At 38.5% G+C, this 27,327-nt stretch overlaps 2 protein-coding genes across 3 annotated transcripts in view; one reads left to right on the top strand and one right to left on the bottom strand.

Moving 5' to 3' along the window:
• LOC310961026 (synaptic vesicle membrane protein VAT-1 homolog) overlaps positions 1–27,327 on the top strand; it is a 243,107-nt gene that overhangs the window by 209,132 nt on the left and 6,648 nt on the right. The window lies entirely within an intron of this gene.
• LOC310961263 (ras-related protein Rab-5C-like) lies at positions 7,224–11,691 on the bottom strand. Of its 2 annotated transcripts, none has more exons than XM_083933278.1 (6): positions 11,553–11,691; positions 9,919–10,260; positions 9,204–9,355; positions 8,706–8,828; positions 8,496–8,589; positions 7,224–8,155 (listed from the first exon to the last, which is right to left on the bottom strand). In XM_083933278.1, the coding sequence occupies exons 2-6, from the start codon at positions 10,085–10,087 to the stop codon at positions 8,028–8,030; spliced, it is 666 nt and encodes a 221-aa protein (XP_083789404.1). In that variant the 5' UTR covers positions 10,088–10,260; positions 11,553–11,691; the 3' UTR covers positions 7,224–8,027. The 2 variants fall into 2 exon arrangements, with proteins under 2 accessions (XP_083789404.1, XP_083789405.1); XM_083933279.1 differs by having other exon boundaries at positions 9,919–10,256; positions 11,553–11,671.

The following is a 27,327-nucleotide window of genomic DNA, read 5'->3' as shown; positions in this document are numbered from 1 at the left end:
TTTGATTTAAAAAATATGGCAAACCATGATATAGTAAGCCATGACCTCTAATGACCTGTGATGAGTAACCACACGTTACACAGATGTCTGGCACATGTAAACTGTCAAATGTAAAGTGTCTGTTTTCGGTCCCATAGTTTCATTTGAATTAACGGTCTAAAAAAAGTGATTGATATGCAATTATTTTTCATCTATTATTTAAAAAAATAGTTTCCATAACGGTAAAAAACATGTGCCACTGTTTTAATAATTCTTACAAATCGTATACACATTTAAATGATACTTGGTCTGCCAATTGATAAACATCACTCACCAAAGAAAAATACTGTTACCATAAGTCTTTGTTTACAGTTTGCAAAAAGAGTTTTCTCACTGTCTTGGGAGAAGACTGGTAACCCAAAGTTCATTAATTGGATGAATGATGAATTCAGTCAGTCTTTGAGATCATTTGGGGCCCTTTTATACAACATCTAGAGACTTTAGATCTAAGTAATGTGATGAATGTGGCAGGCGAGGTGTAAATATAAGTGGTCGTCTGCAGTTGCCTATTTGAACTCATTTCAGTATTTATATTTGTATTAATCATGATGTTTGTTGTTCAGATTATGTACTTCCGTTGTTATGAAGACATTTATCTGCAGTATTTTAAACTCAAATTATGTATATAATTACTTGGCCGGGCGTTCTCTTTTACTCTGAAAAAGCTTCACAACGTCATCAATGCATTACTCAAAGATCCCAATACATTCTGGGTAAGATGTGCTCCTTTAGTGTGCACCGTTGTATGTCGCCCCCTCGATCCTTGAGGGTCAATACTGCTGAAGTCACCCTCGAGATGCAGATGATCGCTTGACGAGAAAGTGCCAAAGGGCTTGAAACACATCTATTGAAATTCACTGCTGGAGTCGAGAATGTTTTGGGTTGGTGAGTCACTTTACGAAGGCTGAAGGCTATTCTGTATCCAGGAGAGTCATGGGAACACTGTAGGACAGTTTTTTTTAACCTGGATCTTTCAAGTTGTGAGTAAAAATCATGAATAGACTTCAATAACAAAATAAAAGTTGCAGTGGATACAGTAGTTTCTTAAATCCTGTAAGTATACCTTCTTCCTTTGTCCTCTTGATCCTAAGAAGAGTGTGAGGATGCAAAAAAATCTCCCCCTCATCAGCTGTGGTGTTGTTGGATGTTTTAGCATAGTGGGAAATACTGTACATGTATTCGCTGGAGCTAGATGCCGGTAAGCTTAACGTAGCATAGAGACTGAAAACAGTGGGAAACGTCTGATGAGAGATGAGGTTGGATACTAGGTTGAAGGTAGAAGGAATTGGGGAATCAGGAAACTTGACTCTGTCCGGAGGTAAAAAAAAAAACACATTAGAGAACAGATAATTAATACTTTATTTATTCTGAAATACTGTTATTTTTATTGTTCAGAATTTGATAGAATATACTAGCATGTTTTTTTTAAATAACCGAGGCACAAAAACCTTTATTTTGTGAGAAAACAGCGTGGTCCATTCCTCTTTAGTCTCTTACACAGAAACTGTAGTGGGTTTTTTAGCCATTACTCTCTTGCCAAGGATTTTCCAAAGGGTTTCAATGAGGACTTGTTTAGACACTTCAGGTTCAGTATTTTCCTGGTCCGACGCCGAACATAATGTTTCCCATCAGATACGAATAAATTGAACTTTAGCAATGTCAAGTCATGGTTTGGGGGATGTTTTCTGCAGCAGGAGTTGGGCCTCTTGTACAGCTACATGTCGGGGTCGATGCAGATGTTTATGTGAACCTCCTTCAGCAACAGACATACATTGACTGCAATTGTCTCCCAATCAGCTGCAATTTTCATACAAGACAATGCCCCCTGTCACACAAACAGGTTACGCAGTGCCTTGAAGCTAAGAATATTGAAACAATGAAACGGCCAGCCCAGAGTCCAGATCTAAACCCCATAGAGAATATCTGGAAAATCCATGGCAACAAAATAATGACAAAGAAACCAACTCCGAACTGTGGAAGAGACTGAAGAAGAATGTACCAAGACCAAACCAGAGGAACCGGTGATGTCCTGTGAGCGCAGATGTGCTGAAGTCAGACAAAGCTGGGGCCTCTACACTTCCTATTCATTTTTGAATCTTATAGCCCTGAGAAAACATTGTTTAAATCTTCTCTTCTGACACAATGGTTACTCTTCTCTAAATTTATTATTTAATTTCTGTCACAAAGAAAGGTTTCTGTTGAAGTGCTGTGGTTATTTTATTTTATTTTATTAAATGCTAGGACAGCAGTGGTATAGCCGCGGTGGATATTCTATCAAATTCTGAACATCAAGAAATAACAGTATTTAAGAAAAAATCAAGTATTGATAATGGAGAATTTTGATCTCCATTGTATTTCTTGGCTTTGTTGCCAGGCAACCATCCCGGATTACTGGTCCCAGCCGAGGAATATTCTCCCCTTAACGTGGCAAATGTTTACACTTCTTGAACAAACAAGACATGATGTGTGAATTTGTGAACTTTAGAGTTAAGTGGATTATGTTACATTTGGACGGCGGCAGGCTAGCTGTTTCTCCCTGTTTCCTGTCTTTAAGCTAAGCTAAGCTAATTGGCTGCTGGCTGTAGTTTTTGCGTCAGGAACCAAAAAAACATGCCCTGTCTTCAGTATGGCACTGAATGAGCCAGTCAGTGTAACTGTATTACTGAGACAGTTCAATAAAACTGTGCACGGGCAATACATTGGTACATAATGCAAGATTTTTGATAAATCCCAACTATTTATTGTGATTTAGCCTGGATTCTTCCTCACTCAGTCTAGCCAGTGGCAACACAGTTAGATGTTTCATTTTAGATAAGAGACAATTATTGTACCACATCACACATTCTAGCGCTATCAGCTGAAATCTCAAACCACAGAAAGCAATCCAGATACCGTGTCCCTGTGCCCTTGGTATTTAATGACATCTCTTTCTGTCCATGAAGATAGAGGAAATCCATCAGAGCCAGCATTTGGAAATGTTTGATTGTTTTCTGTCTCTTTAATCTGCTATAAAACAGAGCAAAAACACATTACATCACAGTACTAAAACTGATCGGAAAGTCCTTTTTGTTATTAACAACGCCATGTTCTGGACATTTTACATGTTGTTGTTTTTTTCACGAATAAATAGGAAACAATAAATAATGTGAATGTTTAAAAGGTTGCATTTATTTTTTAAGGGCACATTTCCTTCATTCTGAAAATCTCCTCTAAAACGCAGTCAATTTAAGTCCAGCTCTTACACTATTATGATTCACAAAGGCCAAGTATGGAACGAGTTTCTTTTTTGACACAACACATCTTGATTGACAGCTCAACAAATGAGAAATCATTTACTGTGAACAGAGCGACCGCCTGCTTTTGGCAGAGCTGCTGCCTGTGTCTGAGGCGAGTGTGTGCCTCTGTGTGTGTGTGTGTGTGTGTGTGCCTCTGTGTGTGTGTGTGTGTGTGTGTGTGTGTGTGTATGTGTGTGTATGCATGTGTGTGTGTGTGTGTGTGTGTGTGTGTGTGTGTGTGTGTGTGTGTGTGTGTGTGTGTGTGTGTGTGTCCAAATGGCTTTAAAAGTGGATTTAATGTTAGGTCTGAGGCATCAAAACCACAATAGCATGGCTGTCAGCTGGAGTAAAAATCTTTGTGGTTGTAGTTTTTTGGTTTACATGGAGAATCAGAAAATACTTTAATCTGCTATACCTTTAAACATTTAAAGAAACATATCCTTTCAGCAGTATCTCCTTGGTGCAAAAACTATCTAAATGTTGCTTACATTAGCCAACAACATAAGCTACTGGTCGCGCCAGACCAAGAAATGTTGTATCAGAAAAATATTTGCAGGTAAACAAAAATACCTGAGTGGAAATTCAATGGAAATGCAATGGAAATCGACTTTGTACATAAAGCATATGATTTAAACATCTGAAAACATGCAAATGTCCCTTAAACTAATACATGATACAAACATAAATGGCACATTGTTTTCCATCGTTTAACTGGTGCTATTTTAATTACAACATATTGTTGCAGCCTTCATCTGCAAATTGTTTAATGGCACCCCACTAGATTATTAATGTGCCCTACTGATTATCTTGACACAATCAACTCTTAACATTCACAGCACAGTAATGGAGGGAAACGCATATTTTATTCTGCAGATTTTTCTAGAAATTCATGTTGAATTGGTGCTCAATGACCATTCATTTATTATATGAAATAGTCAACATTAGTCCTACACTACCATAGTTTAGGACTCGTATGAGCACTGATTCCACTCTGTATCAGTATAATGGGTCGGTCAGAATATTAGAAACACCACTCAGGAGAACACATGCAATTCAATTTAACAGCATCCCAAACTACACCCTACAAAATGACCATTTAGTTGAATCAATACCTCTCTAAAACAATTTCAACAATAACTGAATTAACCTTCATACAGGGAGGATCTAATGCATTATTGCACTGGACTGCATTGGTTTTTAGAGAGAATGAATGTTCACATATACTTTGAAGGTCCTATATGCTCATTGTCAGGTTCATATTTGTATTTGGGGTTCATACAAGAACATGTTTACATACTTTAATATTCAACACACACAGTATCTTCCTCATACTGTCTGTCTGTGTAAATGTATTCACCGTCTGAAATGCTCCGTTTTAGCGCCTGTCTCTTTAAGACCCCCTCCCAAAAAATCCCAGTGTGCTCTGATCGGTCAGTGTTTCCGGGTCTTTCACATCCGTGTTTTTGTACTGTCATTGCAGCCGGGAAGTGACTGTAATGGTCCTTTCTACCTATGTATAGTATAGTTGGAACATCATAACCGTACGGAAGTCCTGACGGCTCGTTTAAAGGCACAGTTCCTGAATACAGGCTGTGTGTATTTCTCTATTGATTGAGCGTTTTGATACTTTAACAGTATTTAAATACCACCTCAACCCGCTTTAAAATATAAAAAAGACATTGAAATCTCACTTTTTATGATATGGGCCTTTAATACTGTCCTCTACAAATTTCTAAAACCATAACAGACTTTGACCACCTCATTTGCACAGATGTAATTTAACATATTCTACAGTTTCTTTAGCTGACAGACTTAAAACCTTAAAGAGCTGCAGGGACCTCTATTAAAAGGGCACCTGTTCATCACAATAATGTGAACTGCCGCATTAACCCGGAGAAACCCTGCTTTAGAATGAGCTGTAATCAGGTGAGCACAAATGAAGCACGCCACTACTGTGCCTCTGCAAGAAAGCTTTGTTGCTCTCCCTTTCACACACACCATACACACAGATGTCTATGCATACAGATGTAAACACTGACTGTATTTAATTGTTTTCCAGCTATAAAATTGTGGGTCAGTTTGCCCTTTGATTCACTTTAACATGGTGGTCTTTTACCAGCACATTGACACAGTGTTTGACATTTACGCTTGAATTAACTTTCTTTTATTAGGAATTACTGACCAAATGTAAATTAATGGACGCATGCATTCAAAAAGGAACCATTTGTGAATCTAGATAAGTGTGATGCTGCCATCCAGTGGTCAGACATGTTTACTGATGCTGTTTCTGCCTTTCTATTACCTACATATTAGACTCATTTCAAAACCATTTTTGCATTGCAGAGAGCCAAATATCAGACTCAGACATGTGTTAATGACTGGATTAAAGAGCCATGTCTCATGTATTTAGTAAAACAATTCATCTCATTACAGTAGCTCGTTATCCCTGAGCGAGTCAGAATCAGTCCCACGGAAGCCGGTCAGGTGATTTATTGCCTCATGTGGCAGCCATGTTTTGGGTAAACACGTATGCTATAAATATATATTTTTTCTTTTATGAAATGTCTTCTGATTAAGAAACAACAAGGTGAAAAGACAGTACAGGTTTTAATCTCAAATACTTTTCATTGCTACATGCACGTTCGTACTACTTTCACATACTGAACAGCTCACGTCACACACGCCTTACTACAGCCCTAATTATGCAGCCCTGCCTCTTAAAAGAGTATGGTCCCACACAAGGAAACAGCATTATGTTTTAAGTGTAGCATATTTTGTTCCAGATTACAACTGAAAATGATTGTTTTTGACATATCATGGGAGGTCAGGTTCCATGGATGGGAAAGGACTTTCACCCCACTAATTAGCCTACATATGTAAACTACTTAAAGTTCAAACAGAATCTATGTAGTTTGTGACAAAATAACTTATTTTAACCCAAACCATCATGTTTTTCTAAATGTATCTAAGTAGTTTATTTTCAATTAACCACATTATTTAATATGGCAACCGTTTCACAGCGTGCACCGATCACTGGAAATGCGTTTTGTTTGGAATATAGTTGAGAATCCAGTTTCCGTGAACTGTAACCTACGTCGTTTTAATAAAATAAAATTTATAAAAATAATCTAAATATGATCAACATTTCTGATTCCAATTTATAATCTAAAAGAGACTTAACAATAAGAGATAGACCTTGACAGCTGAGTGCATAATCACATATTCTCTACTTTTTAACATGCATTTTACAGGAAAGACACAAACGATGTGTTGTATTTGGGCCAATACGGTATCAAAGATACAAAATGTAGTATTACCCTCAAAAACAATGTATAAACTAATAGAAAAGTAATCCCTCTCAGTCATCACTTATGACCCATTAGAAGTGTGTGGGGGTGTCTGTATCTGCAGAGACCCAGCCCTCTGCCTGGATTCAACCTTTTCTTCATATTTAGAGGGGGACAGGAATGTTTCTGGGTGTGGCTTGACCCAAATGTGGGTTTAACTGCCAGCCAATAACATTACACAGGGTGACCGGTCCTCTGATTCAAAAATACTACTTTGTGACGCCCCTCCCCCTAACTGTCAGATACTAACGCACAGGGCACAAGGCAGTGTGTCACAGAAACACAAACCAAGACAATTAAGCCCTGCATTCACTTATAATCCGACAGTGCAGAACCTTCTAGCAGGACTCTGTGGAGGTGTGTGTGTGTGTGTGTGTGTTTATTTGTTCTTTCAACTTAACAACCATGAAACAGTCAGAAAATACAGTTTTCTTCCACAGATTCACTGTTTTGTACTCGCTCTCTTCACTCAGAACAACATAACATACTGAACATATGTGCAAATAATCACTCTCCAATGGCTGACACTGAAAACAACTCAAAACAAAATGGATATTCCACATTATTTTATTACTTTTTTAGATTTACAAGTTATTTTCACATTTCTTTTAAAAAAGGCTAACAACTCTCTGGTGTTACAGGTAACAATACACAATGAATGCAAGCACCTGCATGTGTTGCACATTTCATAAACATCAAATGTGTAGCCTATTTAATCAAGACCTGCTTCAATGAGCAAAGTCTAGAGCGTTCCTTACAACTGTGTCATGTCCAGGTCCCTAACAAGAACACAATGCTGTGGTCTAAATTGCAATAAGACAAAAATGTATTTCTCTGTTTGCAATTTCAGCATTAGTAATTGGGTACTTTCATAATGATAATCAATGTAGAGGGAAATGATAAGAGTAGAAAAGTAAACTGCCAATATACCTGTATGTGTGTGTGTTTGTGTGTGTTTACTACATACATACACATACATGACATAGACACACACAAACACACGACAAATAGGGAAAATGGCAAACAACCTCAGCATCACCCTTCAAAAAAACCATTTAAGACAGAATTCAATCAACTGAGACAGAGGCTGAAGATGAACAGGGAGGTAGATAGATACACAGGGAGGGGAAAGACAGAGGAGAAGTAGTGAGGGCTTTTGGTAATTCCCTCTAGCTTATGATTCTTTACAAAAGAAAAAAAAAGTTCCTTTAATCAAAGAGGATTCAGATAATCTCATCTGTAATCTCAGTTTAAGTGCAGGGGTGGCGAGTGGCTCTGCCCTCTCCTGCCTCTCTGGGTTTAAACTACGTGCTGTCCTTAAAACGATGTTCAGGGCTCGCTCACTAAGTTCATTGTTTTGTACTTGCTAATTTCCGCCGCCGCAGCACTGGCTACTGCGGCTCTGAGGAGCAGCTTCTTGTAGATCCACTCCCGTCCTGGACCGCCCCCCTTGTCCAGCTCCAGCCTGAGGATCGCTCTTTGGTAGCTTCTTCGCTGCAGGGACAGAATCACAGATGTTTGAATACAGCAAATGCAACATTGTTAACTATCAAATAAAGGCTCAAATGCCAATAAGTTAGATAACGTATTTGTGCTCACTGATAATATCAAGTTATTGTGGCAGAGTGAAGTGAAGCTACAGGTTGTTGTGGTTACTCAGGTCAGTTACAAGGAGAAAAACCCAACCAGTCATTAATTCAGGCCAGCTGTCAGTTTTTAAGTGTGTGTGTGTGTGTGTCTGTGTGTATTTATACTTTGCTGCACAAGTTAACTAGCGTGTTATGCACTTGAAACATAACATAGGGACATTTGATCAGCAGAATGATGCACTTACCAATAGCCATGAAAATTTCATTGACATTCATGGCAGTCTTGGCTGATGTCTCCATAAACAATAGACTGTTGTCATCTGCGTAAGTCTGTGCCTCCTGGTAACATAATTTAGATAGAGGGTAATATTAATTCCAATATGATTTTATGGTATTAGAAATTCAGGACAAGGCTTTCAATATCTGAAAACCGTTTTTGCTGTATGGCTTCATACCTGAAGGTCTACAGCTCTCTTGTTTGCGATATCTGCCTTGTTTCCAGCCAGAGCGATGACTATGTTGGGACTGGCTTGTCTCTGCAGCTCCTTCACCCAGTTCTTCGCTCGTGCAAAAGTATCCTAATTGAGCAACACATTTTTATTAATATCGACCTATATATTCACATGACAACTATATAAAACCTTGTTGGAACAATTTCCCTTACAGTATGTAAACTTCTGTGCAACATCAAAACACCCACAGGTCTAATTTTAGACTACAATTACCTAAAATTGGAGAGTGTCTTGTCGTTACTCTGCCCCCAAACAAAGCCAATACACCTCCACAAAGTATTCTAAAATTGATTATCAACATTTGCTTAAAACTTGTGTGTTTAGCAGTTTTTGTACCAATAGAGTCAATAATGAATGACAAACAAAAAGCCAGAAAAAACATCTGAGTACATCATGTCGCTACTGGCTGAGAAGTTTGTTTCCCTGCAGGTGAAAACCTACTGTGTTGGTGATGTCGTAAACCACGATGGCCGCCTGAGCACCTCTGTAGTACATTGGAGCCAGGCTGTGGTAGCGCTCTTGACCTGCTGTGTCCCAGATCTCAAACTTCACAGTGGTGTCGTCCAGACAGACGGTCTGAGTGAGGAAGGCGGCTGAGGAGAACAGACAATGAAGATCAGTGGAATGACATTGTTTTGGGACCCTGTGGAAGATCCCATTCACGTATGTAGAAGTTAAGTCTTATAAGGCTCTCACACACACTCATAATAATTACTGTGCTATTTGACTTGTTTTGAATTAGTGCAATGTTGAACTCATTACACAAAGCCCCTGATGTGGATATACTGTATGTGTTGTATATGTTGGCATTGTCTAAGTATCAAAAAAGGCACCAAATGTTTTATTAGATTTGTAATCTCCTTTACCTTTTCTTTAAATGAATAGTTCCTGATTTAAATCTAAATTCTGCCAAATTTTAACAATTGTTGTAAGTTTTTGAATGGCTGCTTGTGTTAACATGTATTTCAGTAAATTAAAATGTGTACAATTCATTCATTCATCTTCAACCGCTTATCCCGGGGTCGGGGCCGCGGGGGGGCTGGAGCCGATCCCAGCTATTTCTTAGGTATTGTTGGCACTAGCATTGGTACATTTTAAACAATATCCATCTCTCAACAGCACCAACAAAATCTAAAAACATATTTTTGTCTCTTACCTCCAATGGTACTCTCCTGGAACTCATGAAACTGGCCTTTGACAAAGCGCAGCACTAAGCTGGACTTGCCCACTGCAGACTCCCCCAGCAGCACCAGCTTGAATTGGCAGATTTTGTTTGCTGCTGCGGCACCATTAGGCCTGGTTGATCCTCCCCCGCGCCCAGCCATTGACAGAGACAGAGGCTGTTATTGTTGAGATTGATTGAAACTACGGGTTAAAGTGGTGTAAAGATGGAAGCGGAGTCTGGACGCACAGTCACTGATGGTGAGCAAGGTCAGACACCAAACTCCCGGTGGGACGAACCAGATCTGGCGGACAGCAGCGAAGTGACCCAGTCTACCTTGAAAAATAAAAACATGGACAATCAGTGGATCTACTTATGACGCTAGTGCTGGGCAGCTTGTGAATTCCCCCCTCCTGGGGACCAATAAAGCATTGATATATCATCATTTATCCAAACATGCAAAAGTTGTCAAAACAAATACAATTTATCTGTCTGAAATGTCTGTCTTTGTGTGTGTCTTTGTGCGCGTCTCTGTCCGTCTTTGTGCGCGTCTCTGTCCGTCTTTGAGCGTGTCTCTGTCCGTCTTTGAGCGCGTCTCTGTCCGTCTTTGTGCGCGCCTCTGTCTGTCTTTGTGTGCGCCTCTGTCTGTCTTTGTGTGCGCCTCTGTCCGTCTTTGAGCGCGTCTCTGTCCGTCTTTGAGCGCGTCTCTGTCTGTCTTTGAGCGTCCCTGTCTGTCTTTATGTGCGTCTGTCTGTCTCTGTCTGTCTTTGGGCGCGTCCCTGTCTGTCTTTATGTGCGTCTGTCTGTCTCTGTCTGTCTTTGTTTGTCTCTGTCTGTCTCTCGTCAAGAAAGAAGGCCGTCCTCCATAAAGCTGGGTCTATTTGATGTTCCTGGCTGTTAAAAAGGAAGGGTTCGATACCACTGTGTGCACAAGATCGCGGGATAAATACTGTATATTATTGTTGTTATCATAGATAATGCAACTTGCTGCTGCTAATGGAGGGTGTCTGTAAACAATAAATACATCACAGAGTGTGGTCTAGACCTACTGCTATATGTAAAGTGTTTTGAGATAACTTTTGTTATGATTTGGCACTATAAATAAATTGTATTGAATGTAGTGCAGTATAAGTACCAGAAAATAGAAACATCCAAGTAAAGTGCAAGTACCTCAAACGAGTTCTAAGGTAAAGTAATTGAGTAAATAAACTTACCACCATCAGTAATAATAATTTAAAACGTTGTAGCTAAGAGTTAGATGATCAAGTCCGCACACAACACTGACTGTGCATTTCTGAAAGGTTTTTAAAAAGGTTTAAAAGTTCATATAAAGTGAACTGACTGGGCACAGCATTTTATTATAATGCTTCGCCATCTTTTAGTAATCAACATCACATTCCAATAATCGAAAAGAGGTAATAGATAACATATTTACTTTAACTCACAGCACAACAATCAACTCCCTACAAACAAAGAGGGTACACCACAACACCTGCTGATATGACAAAATCAGGTTAAAAACAAACCAACTGTGAGTTAGCTGCGAAGCTAAAGCTCGTTAGCAATGCTAACCTCGAGCTAACAAGAATCATTACTGAAGGAAACAAAGAACACGTTCAACTTCTTACCAGCAACGACACACAATATCCAACTCAACCCGCGAACAGCGAGTTATGACCGTGTCGGAACACGTTAACAACGTTTTCTCCTAAAACTATTTTAGGTTCAGTAAAATAGACGCTTCCGCCTTGTGTAACAAAATACTTCCTGGTTTCGTCCGTCATGTGACGCGCTGTGACAACCAATCAGAAGGCTGTCAGGAGCAGCGCACTCTTTCTGGAGCAGGAGGAGGTTTTTCTGTCTAATTCTCCCCTTTAAAGGGTCTAAAGCACTGGTTCTGAAAACTTTGGTACTTGTACCACTGGTGATACTTGAAGAAATCTCCCAAATAAAATTAAATACAAATTTAATGTAATATTAAGAAAATACTTAAACTTTTAGGACACCTCTTGATTTGTTTAATCAACTAGTTCAGTCATGTAATTAGAGCCGAATTAACAGCTCAAATGTGATTGAAGAGAGTGCAGAGGTAAAATGATTGGCTTAAAAACACTGACATGTCAGTTCTGATGCTACCCCTTCCTACAGTGTGGCTGTGGCTGAAGACAAACTCTTCTGATTAGGAATAAACCTTCCTGTCTGTAGCTGAATAGTGTAGATCTATGTTACTGTACTTTAACATTGACCTTAGTGGTGGGACTTGAGAGAGCCCGATTTTCACTGAGATGGTAACGTCATGTACAAAGTTTGAGTACCGCTGGTCTAAAGGCAAAGATCAAAACAGCGTTTAAAAAAGTATGATAAAGGTTTAATTTGTCCCATGCTAACAGGTGCAATAGAGTTGACGGACAAATACACACACAAAAAAATTGGCTAAAATGTGAATATTCAGGTTATGTAGGCTACCTATTGGCTTCTAAATTGAAGCTATTGTTGTTGCTCAAACTTGACTTTACCTGCCAGAAAATGTTTCTATAAATGCAATAATTGTCAATAACAACAAGTCAACAATAGGATTCATGCAAAACCATAAGAAGAGAAAAATAGAAAACAGAAAAAAGTTCCAAGTGATTGATCTTTATTTCGATGATTTTATGATTATTATTACTGTATGATGTTCATTTGTCAGTTGCACCGGTCAGTTTTGCAGCATCTGCCAGATGACACCGGTGAACGACTCATCGACCTGCAGTTAGATTCACTCATGCAACCTCTAATGTAGCTGACACCTGGGAAAACATGGAAAAAGACAGAAGGGATTATTGAACGAGTTGCATGTTTTTTTTAACAAAAGGAAATTACCATAAACTGGTCCAGGTGATGTGCCTTTTTCCTAATGTATTTTGTTTCAGCTGAGCTGCTTTTACTTACGGCCTCCTGTGGGATGAAGGGTGATGCTGCCACAGACTTGATTTAATCCGTAGCACGTCTCCACAGGGCCTGAGCATCGCTTATATGTGCCCCCACAGTTACACTTCAAGGCTTCACCTGGAAAAATAAAAATAAAATCATGTTTAACAGTTTTCTACAAAGTAAAGCTGCGTTTTCCCTGCCACAAATAAGTGTCCTTCAGCTGAAAACAGACACACTGGATACATTTTATTCAGTTACATGTATATTAATCAGCTGCAGAGTCTTGTGGTTAGTTTCGAGGTGAAATTGAATAATATAATAGCAAGTTTGTTGTGTTTCCTGTACATTAACTCACTCTGACTGACAACCACCAACACCAGGAGAGCAAGAATCACAGCCTTCATGTTTTCACGATGTTTCCTCGTCTCTGCACACAAGTCTGTGAATGAAGAAAGATGGAAAAGTGTGAGAAGATCAGACATCACTGTGTTATTATTAAACACCAGAACACTTTCTGATCCACATATTAAAAACCTTAAAGATATCTCACCTGCTTAATTGTCCTTCTGAAGTGAATTGTCATCTGGAGCGTTGGCTTCCTTTTTATTCACTCTGGTTGAGTAACTGTTACATTACTTTGGGATATCCACTGTTTATTTACTCTGAAACTGTCATCTGGGTTTTCGTCACAGAGTGAATAATCAAGGCAATGGATGCCAGGAAAACACACTCACACCACTGATGTATAGTAGCACAGTATGGTGTTGCTTAACCTGGTCAGAGAAATGAAGCTGCAGAAACAGTGTGATTGAAAGTTCACTATGATGTAACACTTGTGACGTTGCTCCACTTTTGTTTAGTTTTTGTAAAATGGACCACTCTGCACAATGTGGATTATTAACTTGGTAGAAATAAAAATAGTTGCTACTTTAAGTGTGTTTTGATGCCATTATGCACTTTTACTTTAGTAACATTTTGAAAACAGGACTTCTTTTACAGTGTCATTGTCACAAAATATTCCTTACACCCCAAAATCATCATTCTCAAAAACCTGCTACAAGATTAAACAGTTTATTATTAGCAGTAGTGGAAGAAGTATTCCTATATTTTACTTAAAAGTGGCCCATTTTACAAAGCTAAACAAAAGTGGAGCAACATCTCAGTGTTACATCATAGTGAACTTTCAAATCACACTGTGTTTCAGCAGCTTCATTACTCAGACCAGGTTAAGCAACACCATGCTACTAAAAGTCAGTGGTGTAAGTGAGTTTTACCGGCATCCATCTGATAAGTCAGTGTGAGGAAAACCCAGATGACAGTTTCAGAGTAAATAAACAGTGAATATCCCGAAGTAATGCAACAGTTACTCAACCAGAGTGAATAAAAAGGAAGCCAACGCTCCAGATGAAGATTCACTTCAGAAGGACAATTAAGCAGGTGAGATATCTTTAAGGTTTTTAATATGTGGATCAAAAAGTGTTCTGGTATTTAATAATAACACAGTGATGTCTGATCTTCTCAGTGAGTTACCCTGCAAACCTGCAGTCTGTTTAATCCAAATGAAAACAACAATGCAGAGTTAGTTTGATTAGGATGCTGAACGAGAGTTGTTCTTCTTCCAGGTGAAGCCTTGAGGTGTAACTGTGGAGGCCTGCGGAGATGTCCAGCCCGTGTGGAGACCTGCTCTGGGTTTGCTATGGTCTGTGCTAGTGTCAACATTTATGCTGGAAGTAAGTGCTTTAATCCTCACTGGGCCTGAGCAGCAATGAATGAAATAAAATGCGACCACTCAACAACAAGGAAAAAATGACTTTTCTCAAGGATTTTTCCATGTTTTCACAGCTCCCGGCTACTTCAAGGGCTGCATGAAGGAAAGTGCCTGCGGGCATATGAACCGTCCAGGAATATCATCTTCTTATTGCTGCAGGAGTGATCTGTGCAACTGATGAATGAACGTCATCATTAGGACCGTCAACACATCCTCTGATAAATTAATATCCATCTGTTATGTATTGTATTGTATTCTGCTTTTCTCTTAATAAAGAGCAATGTGTTTCAACCTTATTTTTTTATTCTTTACCCTCAGATTTTCTGTTTGTATACACAGGGATTTTGTGTGAGTGAGTGATGAGTAAAACGGCATCATGATAAAGTCCACATTAACCAAATACACCAACAACTGTGTAACTCTTGGTTACTGTACCCTGTTTTTATGATGATGACAGTCTATATGTTTACCATTGTCTTGCTTTTAAATGAAAAAAGAGACTAATATTGTTATTTGTTATGTCAACCGTCTCATTTTGACTTTATGGGCCAACAGCCCAGTCTCTAAAATGTGTACATACAGTGGCTCCAATCATCTACCACATGGTGGTGCAATGTGATAAAGAGAGAAAGAGGTCAACGATTCTGAAGTATTGCTGAGGTATTGTTTCTTCTGTTTTCCCTGTCTAAATCTGCCCTGTGAAACCATCTAGTGAACTCCAAAATGCCAAAAACAAAAACAAGATGACAAAAATGGATTTTCTTCCCTTCACAGTTGAATCGGGGCAGAAAAGCTGAATTGTAATTCAGCTGAAAAATACAAAGAACGCCATCAAAACTGTGAGTATACATTAGGTAATACAAGTTGTGACTAGGAACTATGCTGCAAAACCTTCACTTTGCAGAAGTAAAGGTATTTTCCCCCGCCAGAATAAAGGTTTATAACACAGCAATTATAAGTAACAGCAAACTTACAATAAGATCCATGTTGTATTTGAAACCCTTGGGATGTTTCTTTGTTTCTTTTTTAGTAAAGGGATGTATAAATAGTAAAACGGCACAAACGTCACATCTGATCAAGCTTTATTATGACAATAGGAATGTATACAACACATGAGAGTAGATTATTATTATTACTTGAAGATGTGTTGCATGACTCTTTCTTCTTTTCTGTTTTTTGTGAACTTTCATTCATCAGTTGCACAGATTCCTTGTGCAGCAGTTGGCAGGTGCTCCGTACGGTCTATTACGCTCTGCACACTCATCTGCATCCATGCAACCTTTATAGTAGTTGAGATCTGTGAAAACATGAAAAAAGACAGGATGAAGTTTTAGACAACTTCTTCAAGTTTTCAGTGAAAGTAATGACTCTGACCTAGTCCCGCTTATGTGCTTTTCCTTATTGTTTAGCCAAACTGTAGATAGACGGAGCAACGTGTACTTACTGAGATCTCTGATGTTGGCACAGACCATATTTCGACCATAGCAGGTCTCAGTACTACTTGAACATCGTTTCTGGCCTCCGCAGTTGCACATCAAGTTTTGACCTGGAAAAATTAAAATGAAATCATGTTTAACAGTTGTCTACAAACAAAAGCTGCTACAAATAATTTGAAATAGACGTGAGGTTCGTTGTGTTTCCTGTACATTAACTCACCCTGAGTCACAACCACCAACACCAGAAGAGCAAGAATCACAGCCTTCATGTTTTCTTGTGTCTGAGTACCAATCTCTGCATGGATGAAGCAAAAGTGGGAATATGTCATATTTAGCAGGGAGCAATTTCATCATGAAAATATTAAAAACCTTAAAGAAATCTTACCTGGTAAATTGTCCTGCTGGAGTTTGGATTCCTCTTCCAGGCTGAGAGGTTTCTTTTTATTTGGACTTGTTGTGCAACCAGGGAAAATCCAGTGTTTCATTAACTCTTCATTAAATTTGCAGTAGGTAAAGAGCAAAAACCCCCTCTCTGCAATCTCTGTCCTGAGCCAATAGGAACACTCAATTCAATTCAAGGTTGTTGTTTTTTCACATCGAAAGAGTTAACTTCGCCAAAGCAATTGAGCAATACAGAATAAACACAATTTGTGTTTGTATTGTGTGTGTGTGTCTCTGTCTGTCTGTCTGCCTGTGAGTGTGTGTGTGTGTGTGTGTGTGTGTGTGTGTGTGTGTCCTCGCAGGCTCTTATACCTTTAGTAATTTCACAATCATGTTTTTCTCCCAATAAACATGGGAGTTTGTGTTGTATGTATAAATTAAGAGTGAATGTGTGTTATTTAGGGAAAGTACAGTATGTGGTCCTGAGGCTCTCCGGGCCTGAAAATGTGATGTGGACGGAGCATTTGGACCCGTTTGTTGAGGGGCCCAGATTTCAATGGCATACAGAATAATTGTTCTAAGTTTGAGCCAGATTGGAGCAGGAATGTCAAATTTAATATTTGGTTTAATTGCACAGAAAGCCCTTCTTGCTTCTTCTCTCAGATCGTTTCCAGCCATGTTGAAGCTTCTTGTGGAGCTGATGTTCAGGCTGACACACGTGTAGTACTTTGTATGTTGTAATTTATAGGTTTCCAAAACAAAATTACGCATGTTTTTCTTGCTTTTGAAAAATCACAACTTTAGTCTTTTCTAAGTTAACAGTTAAGGCCCAGGGCTTACTGAGCTGATGGAGGAGGTTCAGGTGCAGCTTTAGACTTTCTTAAGTTGGAGAGAACAACACCAGGTCATCAGCATAGAGGAGAACTTTGCATTCTCTCTTGTTCAAGGAGAGGCAAGGTGAAAAATTCAATAATATATCAATTAAAAAAGATTTGATTACATCCCTGTTTCCCCCCTCAACTCTGAAAAAAAAGGGTGTGTTTGTCTCAAAATTTAACAGCACATTCATTATTAGTATACATGGACGGACCAGCAGCAGCAAGAATTTGAACATCAAAAAAAAGAAAAATGTCGTGATGGGATCAGGACAGTTCTCCTCTCCTTTTTAGTCGTCGTCTTTGTCTCCCTCTGTCTGTGTTTTTTTCTGTATGTGCTCCCCTTTCTGTTTCCCTGGTTTGAGCTTGTTTTCCTGGCAGGTGATTCTTGTTGGCACTGATCACCTTCCACTCTGTATATGAAGCCGGTCCTGAGCCTCATTCAGGGCCAGATCATACTCTACATATCCAGATGTCTCCCTGCGTACCTTTCCTTTTGTGCTCATTCCTCGTGTCTAGTTTGTATCAGTTCTCTTCTTGTTTTTCCTTTGTTTTAGTGCACCTTTTTGTAAAATAAGTTTATTAAATTTGTTAATACTGTCTCCTGAGTTCCGTGTCTGCATTTGGGTCCAATTCTCTGTGTATTCCCTGTCACCCCACGTGACAGAAAAGATCATATTACACCAGTACTAATGACATTACACTGGCTGCCTGTAACATTGAAGATTGCTTTCAGATTTGGTGTCAACGATAAATGGTTTGGACCAAACTCCCACCACAAATGAATGTGATTTATTTATGTTTATTTATTTATATTTTGATCTGAATTAATCCCACCAATTTCAAATATTATGGTCATATGATATTTCTTGTATACCTCTTGTCCTTGTTTTATGGTTTTTATTTTATAATTGTTTGTAACACTATCACCAAACCTTTTTTCCTTACTAGTATTATCCCACTTTTGTCTTTTTTATTAATTCTTTCAGGATTTTAGTATGTGTCCTGTTTTTAATACCTCTGTTATTGACTTGCTTCTTTTGTAAAGCACTTGAGCTGCATCTTATTTTCTGAAAGATGCTATATAAATGACATGTATTATCATTATTGTAATTATTAGATGTGTGCAGGAAGATGTGGTGCATGGCGTTCATTAATCAGTTGCACGGGTCAGTCCTGCAACAGGCGCCAGGTGTGAACTGACTGACTCAGCAGCCTCCACTCTTGAAGGAGCGGATGTCTGTGAAAACATGAAGAAAAAAAAATGAATGACTCTAAACTGGTCCAGGTATTTTTTCCTTTGCCTCTTTTCTTTCCTTGTATTTTCCTGTGTAGAACAAGCTGCTATTACACATAGAGAAAGTTTCCAAACAAGTTAAATGTGGCTCACAGTCATTTGGAGGGCAGAGTGCAATGTTGAAATATCACCATTCATTTTTATTTTAAAAACAAGAGATCAAACACAAATGAGAAAACAGATCTACAGATACAATAAAAGTGTATCTTAAAGGTTCATTATTGACCTTGGACAATGAAGTTCAACAACAGATTTTAAGCACAAAGTCCAATTTTTGAAATATTAACCAAGAGGTGTGGCCTCGTGACAGGATTGCTTGTTTCTGCCAAAATCAGAGAAGCTGTTTTGCAACAAAAGCAAACCTGAACCAAAATAACAAGATAAACAAAATAAAATTATAATGGGAAAGGAGAAATTCAATCAAAACAATTGTCATTCAAATCAGCAAAACATTAAGAGTTTGCAGAAATGTTGAGCCTATGTTGAGGAGCCCTATCGTCTCCCTTTGTAAGAAACAAAACTCAACTTTTCAAATTCTTCTTCATTTAGAAATTGATGAATATTGGTATCAGTGGCAGACTCAGTGTCAGAAAAGCAGCTGAACAGATGTTTCTCATTTCATCTGACTAACTCCATGTCCCTCCATGGCAGTGCATCGCGGCGATAAACAGGGGGAACAAGTGTGGGCTGCACTTGATAACTGTAGATGCGAGGGGGCAGCTGTATGCTTGAAAACTGTTGACAGGATTTCAGGAAAATACACCCTCCACCCTCCAGCCACCAGCACGCAAAGGTTTTCTAGCAGCTAGAGGGCACTACATCACCTTTCTATACTACTACACTTAGCTAATGGCACTGTGACCATTACTGAGGCTTACTGAATTGCACATTCAAAATTGATTTGGCAAATAACCTATGACAGTCTTTCAAGGTGTTGCATCATGGTTTTGCTTTTGTAATACACACTCCTTTTTGGATATGTGAACAGAATTTATATTTTTTAGTTTACTTTGTTATACTTTGCTATTGTACGTGTATTTTTCTCTCAGTTTTTTTTCCCTTTTCTTTATGACTGCCCATTAATGTATGATCTTTTTTTTTTTTCCACATATTTGATATAAACTATCTTAACATAAACATAAATATAAACATGTGCGTGAATGCACAATACATTCACATCTGTTTCATCTGTTTTTATCCTTAAATAACTTTTTTTTTGTTTGTTTGTTTTAACCTGAATTTTTAAAAAAACAACGTGTTTGGGCAGTTTGGGCTGGATAATAGTGTAATTTTTTTATATTCATGAATAATGCTTAACAATCACCAAAGACAAAAAAAAAATCACTGTGTATTAAAGCGGAAAATTTGAGGAAAAAAAATAAGGAATCATTAAAAGTGGAAAACAGCTAAACTTGAAACACGTTGCTCTTTATTAATAGAAAAGCAGAAAACAAACTACATGGCGGATGGATATTAATTTATCAGAGGATGTGTTGACGGTCCTAATGATGACGTTCATTCATCAGTTGCACAGATCACTCCTGCAGCAATAAGAAGATGATATTCCTGGACGGTTCATATGCCCGCAGGCACTTTCCTTCATGCAGCCCTTGAAGTAGCCGGGAGCTGTGAAAACATGGAAAAATCCTTGAGAAAAGTCATTTTTTCCTTGTTGTTGAGTGGTCGCATTTTATTTCATTCATTTCTGCTCAGGCCCAGTGCAGATTAAAGCACTTACTTCCAGCATAAATGTTGACTCTGGCACAGACCATAGCAAACCCAGAGCAGGTCTCCACACGGGCTGGACATCTCCGCAGGCCTCCGCAGTTACACCTCAAGGCTTCAACTGGAAGAAGAACAACTCTCGTTCAGCATCCTAATCAAACTAACTCTGCATTGTTGTTTTCATTTGGATTAAACAGACTGCAGGTTTGCAGGGTAACTCACTCTGACTGACAACCACCAACACCAGGAGAGCAAAAATCACAGCCTTCATGTTTTCACGATGTTTCCTCGTCTCTGCACACAAGTCTGTGAATGAAGAAAGGTGGAAAAGTGTGAGAAGATCAGACATCACTGTGTTATTATTAAATACCAGAACACTTTTTGATCCACATATTCAAAACCTTAAAGATATCTCACCTGCTTAATTGTCCTTCTGAAGTGAATTGTCATCTGGAGCGTTGGCTTCCTTTTTATTCACTCTGGTTGAGTAACTGTTACATTACTTTGGGATATTCACTGTTTATTTACTCTGAAACTGTCATCTGGGTTTTCCTCACACTGACTTATCAGATGGATGCCGGTAAAACTCACTTACACCACTGACTTTTAGTAGCATAGTGTTTCTTAACCTGGTCTGAGTAATGAAGCTGCTGAAACACAGTGTGATTTGAAAGTTCACTATGATGTAACACTGAAATGTTGCTCCACTTTTGTTTAGTTTTCTGGAATGGGACACTTTTAAGTAAAATATAGGAATACTTCTTTCACTACTGCTAATAATAAACTGTTTAATCTTGTAGCAGGTTTTTGAGAGTGATGATTTTGGGGTGTAAGGAATATTTTGTGAAAATGACATTGAAAAAGAAGTCCTGTATTCAAAATGTTACTAAAGTAAAAGTGCATAATGGCATCAAAACACACTTAAAGTAGCAACTATTTTTATTTCTACCAAGTTAAAATGTGGTAGAAACACTCTGCACAATCCACATTGTGCAGAGTGGTCCATTTCAGAAAACTAAACAAAAGTGGAGCAACGTCACAAGTGTTACATCATAGTGAACTTTCAATCACACTGTGTTTCTGCAGCTTCATTTCTCAGACCAGGTTAAGCAACATCAGCATTTTTTCTGCAAAAAAACAGTGAATATCCCAAAGTAATGTAACAGTTACTCAACCAGAGTGAATAAAAAGGAAGCCAACGCTCCAGATGACAATTCACTTCAGAAAGACAATTAAGCAGGTGAGATATCTTTAAGGTTTTTAATATGTGGATCAAAAAGTGTTCTGGTGTTTAATAATAACACAGTGATGTCTGATCTTCTCACACTTTTCCATCTTTCTTCATTCACAGACTTGTGTGCAGAGACGAGGAAACATCGTGAAAACATGAAGGCTGTGATTCTTGCTCTTCTGGTGCTGGTGGTTGTCAGTCAGAGTGAGTTACCCTGCAAACCTGCAGTCTGTTTAATCCAAATGAAAACAAAAATGCAGAGTTAGTTTGATTAGGATGCTGAACGAGAGTTGTTCTTCTTCCAGGTGAAGCCTTGAGGTGTAACTGTGGAGGCCTGCGGAGATGTCCAGCCCTTGTGGAGACCTGCTCTGGACCTGGTATACATTAATATTTATCTGTATTTTGCTATCATCTAAATAAAAAGCAATGTATTTCAAGTTTAGCTCTTTATCCCTTTTAATGCTTCCTTATTTTAAAAAAAAAGTTTGCCCTTTTTTCACTTTATTGATTCTTAATTCTTTTTAAATGGTTGAAAAAGTTACTATGTTGACCTGCATCAGTAGCTACTGTACACGTGAGCGAATGGCAGGATACTAACATACTACATACTTCCATAATACAGTCGGACACTCAAACTAACCTGAGCCTGTCAGTGACAAAAACAAACACTTTTGGTACATTGATGGTGCAGAGTTGCCTCGTTTGATGACATTGTAGCTCAATTCACAATCGGTCATAAGTCAACGATGAACTAATGGTCAACTAAACATTTATAATGTTTGATTAATACGTGCTATGTTAACATGCCAAATGTGTTGTACATTTACACGCATGCACACATATGCATTGCTTTAGTTTGATGAGTTCATCTCATGTACCACAAGGCGGCGCAATGTGACAGAAAGAGAAATATTTTCAAAAGCAGGTGGAGCTATTCCTCCCTAAACATCCCCTGTGAAGTGTCTAATGGAGGCAAATACTATGCCATAAAATAACATTAATGATAAAGATGTGATGTACCCCACTGTATCAGGTGCAAAAGACCTGTCAGGAGAATTGTATTTGTAATTTAGTTGAAAAACACACAACGCTTCTGTACCGATTTTTTAAATATGAAGTCATCGCTGTTGCTAAAACTTGACTTTTACCTGCCAGAAAAAAAGATTTCTTTCAAACACAATAATTGTAAATAACAACGCATCAACAACAAGATTCAAGAAAAAAAAATAAAACAGAAAAAACTTGCAACTGATTGATCTTTATTTTGACGATGCAAAGGTACACATGTTCATTATAACTGGACAGTGTGTTGCGTCATGTTCATTTATCATTGCAGAGGTCAGTCCGGCAGCATCTGCCAGATGACACAGGTGAATTACTCAGCGCCCTGCAGTCAGATGCACCCATGCAACCTCCAATGTAGCTCACATCTGTGAAAACAGGGGAAAAGACAGGAGGGACTTTAAGACAAGTTTAACAAGTTTTGTTTATTTTAACAAAAGAACTGGTCCAGGTGATGCATCTTTTTCCTAATGTATTTTGTTTTAGCTGAGATGCTTTTACTTACGGCCTCCTGCAGGATGAAGGGTGATGCTGCCACAGACTTGATCCGATCCGTAGCAGGTCTCCACAGGGCCTGAGCATGGCTTTGTGGTGCCCCCACAGTTACACTTCAAGGCTTCACCTGGAAAAATAGAAATACAATCATCTTTAACAGTTTTCTACAACGTAAAGCTGCGTTTTCCCTGCCACAAATGAGTGTCCTTCAGCTGAAAACAGACACACTGGATACATTTTATTCAGTTACATGTATATTAATCAGCTGCAGAGTCTTGTGGTTGGTTTGGAGGTGAAATCGAATAATATAATAGCAAGTTTGTTGTGTTTCCTGTACATTAACTCACCCTGACCGACAACCACCAACACCAGGAGAGCAAGAATCACAGCCTTCATGTTTTCACGTGTCTGTACACCGATCTCGTTTTGAACGAAGCAAAAGAAAAGTGTGAGAAATCAAATGCCATATTGTTGGGAGAAATTCCACCATGCAAATATTAAAAGCCTTAAAGAAATCTCACCTGGTAAAGTGTCCTGGAGTGTTGAAACCTCAAATGTGTTCTGTCAGGCTACCAGCTTCCTCTTTATTCGGACTTGTTGAGCAACCAATGGAAACCCAGTGTATCATTAACTCTAAATTTGTCATCTGGTTTTTACTCACACTCTGAGTGACCTACTGTATCAAGGCCAGGCGTGGATGCTGAGAAACCTGTCTGCCTGGTTGTTTTTCTCTCTCTCTCTCCTTTTTGTTTTTTAAGACAGATGTCCGTCCTCCATAGAGCCGGGTCTGTTCGACGTTCGTGCCTGTTATAGGGAAGGTTTTCATCGCTACATTGTGCAAAAGATTGTCAGATTAAAACTGTATATAATAGCTGTTATTATTATTATTATTATTATTATTATTATTGTTACTATTAAAGACAGTGCAACTTGTTGCTGCTCATGGGGGAACTGTTAGGTCTCTGTAAATCATGAATAAGTCATCAAGAGTGGTCTTGAAATAACTTGTTGTGATTTTGCCCTATGAATAAAATAAAGCTGAAGTGAATTGAAACCCAATATGACCTCACTGATTCACCAGGAGGTAAAGACAAATGTTTTTTTATGGTCAGATCTTTAAATAAATAAATAACTGACCAATGTGGTGATTAGTAATTCCTTTGTAATTAAGTTTAAAAACAGGCCGGAACTAATGTGAGGGTTAGAAATTGTAATTTTTTGTGAAATGTAAATATGTTTCCAGAATAAATGTTGCTATATAACACAATAACTGTAGGTAAATTAAAGCTTGATTGGAAAACTATTAGTTTTTTTTCTTCAAAGTGATGTATAAAAAGTGACAAGGCAAGAAGTACAGCTGCTTTAGCTTTATTATGATGCTGTGAAAGCATGCAACACATGAGAGGAGATTATTATTATGAGATTATTATTATTATTATAACTTGAAGATGTTTTTCATTGTGAACTTTCATTTATCAGTTGCACAGATTCCTTGTGCAGCAGTTGGCAGGTGATCCGTACGGTCCGTTCAGCTCTGCACACTCACGTGCATCCATGCAACCTCTAAAGTAGTTGAGATCTTTGGAAACATGGAACAAGACAGGATGAAGTTTTAGACAACTTCAGTAAAAGTTATGACTCTGACCTAGTCCCGCTAATGTGCTTTTCCTTATTGTTCAGCCAAACAGTAGATAGACAGAGCAGCTTGTACTTACTGAGATCTCTGATGTTGGCACAGACCATATTTCGACCGTAGCACGTCTGAATAGTACTTGAACAATGCCTTCCTCCACAGTGGCACATCAAGTTTTGACCTGGAGAAAGGAAAATAAATACATATACATGTATAAAGTCTTTGGGCTGGTTTTTAGGTGAAAATAGATGTGAGGTTCGTTGTGTTTCCTGTACATCAACTCACCCTGAGTCACAACCACCAACACCAGAAGAGCAAGAATCACAGCCTTCATGTTTTCTTGTGTCTGAGTACCAATCTCTGCATGAACAAAGCAAAAGTGGGAATATGTCATATTTAGCTGGGAGCAATTTCATCATGAAAATATACAAAAACCTTAAGAAGTCTTACCTGGTAAATTGTCTGACTGGAGTTTGGTTTCCTCTTCCAGGCTGAGAGGTTTCTTTTTATTTGGACTTGTTGGCACAACCAGTGAAAATCCTGTGTTTCATTAACTTTAAAATAGTCATCTGGCTTTTACTCACACATGGAGTTACTGACTATATCAAGGTCAGACATGGATGCTGAGAAATACACAATCCCAACTGATTCACCGGGAGAAAATGCATATTTTTTCCAGTCATATTTGTAAAAATAAACAAATAAAGAATCAATTTAGACATTAGAAGTCTTATGATTTATTTGAAACAACAAATACATTTGTGTGATGATTAGAAAAGTTATGATTTTGGGGAGGACTGGATATTTATGTCAGTGGCTTAAACTTGACTTTTACCAGCCAGAATAAAAGTTGCCCCAGGCTAAAGTTGGGGTTAGCCCTTGGAACGTGCCAGTACCGTGCCAGTGTGAACACTTTCTCCGCCCCAGGCTAAGGGAGCTGTTAGCCTGGGGCCAAGTGCAGTGTGAGAAGCCTGCTCCTGGTGCCTTGTCTTCGAATAAACCTTTGCCATTGCTGAACACTGTCATGCCATTAGTTTCATTTCACTATTTGATCAATTCACTGTTGAAAATTGGTCCAATTGTGAATATCAAAATCATCTTACAATTATGTTACCTATCACTTATAAAGACAATTGATAAAGTCACAATATCAATGTATATAACACAGAAAAATGGAGGACATCAAATAAAACACACACCACATTTAAAACACATTGCTCTTTATTTGGACATATGAGGATACACATTGCAGATAAATGAACGATAAATATTAATGTATGAAAGGAAGTGTTGACGGTCATAATGATGATAATCATTGATCAGTTGCACCGGTCACTCCTGCAGCAAGAGGAAGATGATATTCCTGGACGATTCATATTCAAACAGGCGACTTGCCTCATGCAGCCCTTGAAGTAGCCGGGAGCTGTGAGAACATGGAAAAAGACAGGATGGATCATCAGGGAAAGTATTGCTTTGTTGTTGTTGTTATTATTGATATTATAAGTGATGACCCTTTACTGCTGCTCAGGCCCAGTGAAGATTCAAACACTTACTTCCAGCGTAAATGTTGACTCTGGCACAGACCATACCAGGTCCAGAGCAGGTCTCCACACGGGCTGGACATCTCCGCAGGCCTCCACAGTTACACCTCAAGGCTTCACCTGGAAGAAGAACAACTCTCGTTCAGCATCCTAATCAAACTAACTCTGCATTCTTGTTTTCATTTGGATTAAACAGACTGCAGGTTTGCAGGGTAACTCGCTGGAAAGTAAGAAAGAAAGGTGGAAAAGTGTGAGAAGATCAGACATCACTGTGTTATTATTAAACACCAGAACACTTTTTCATCCACATATTAAAAACCTTAAAGATATCTCACCTGCTTAATTGTCCTTCTGAAGTGAATTGTCATCTGGAGCGTTGGCTTCCTTTTTATTCACTCTGGTTGAGTAACTGTTACATTACTTTGGGATATTCACTGTTTATTTACTCTGAGACTGTCATCTGGGTTTTTCTCACACTGACTTATCAGATGGATGCCGGTAAAACTCACTCACACCACTGACTTTCGGGAAATGCACTTTATGGTACAGTAGATCATTATACCAATAGATAGCAACACCATAACAGAGGAAGTAGTAGGTAAGTAACAACTTATTAGTACACTTTTGTCCCAATTTTGTCAACTTTTTAGCAAGTAATTACTCACTTGTGATGTTGCTTAACCTGGTCTGTGTAATGCTGCCGCTGGAACAGTGTGATTTGAAAGCTCAGTATGATGTTACAATAGGATGATGCCCCTCTTTTCTTTTCCGACAGATTTTCTTTGAACTTGCAAGTAAGATACACAATATCGTCTCTTTGACCTGTTTCTTCGCTATATCAATCAAATCATTCACAATAATCATGAAAACTCAATCATAAGGAGAAAACATGACACTTTCTGTGCCTCTTTTTACTGAGAGGTAGCTGTGTTGTTGACATAACCTGTTGACACTGAGCCGGTGGACATGAAGCAAACTCGAAAGTCTACTTTGTGTGTGAAGTGAATCCCTCAATGAAAAATGAAACTGGTTGAATGACATCTACA

Source organism: Echiichthys vipera, assembly GCF_963691815.1.
Source record: "Echiichthys vipera genome assembly, chromosome: 18".
Lineage (NCBI taxonomy): Eukaryota > Metazoa > Chordata > Actinopteri > Perciformes > Trachinidae > Echiichthys > Echiichthys vipera.
Note: the sequence above shows the minus strand (reverse complement) of the source record. Positions and strands in the feature narration are given on the sequence as shown.

Bases quoted from the DNA above. Each gene is read 5' to 3' on its own strand.
- LOC310961263 (XM_083933278.1), bottom strand. From the start codon at position 10,087: ATGGCTGGGCGCGGGGGAGGATCAACCAGGCCTAATGGTGCCGCAGCA. The intron at 8,590-8,705 runs GTATGAAGCCAT...TTATGTTACCAG, and splicing joins AGAGAGCTGTAGACCTTCAG to GAGGCACAGACTTACGCAGA. The intron at 8,156-8,495 runs GTAAGTGCATCA...CTGTCCCTGCAG, and splicing joins TGAAATTTTCATGGCTATTG to CGAAGAAGCTACCAAAGAGC.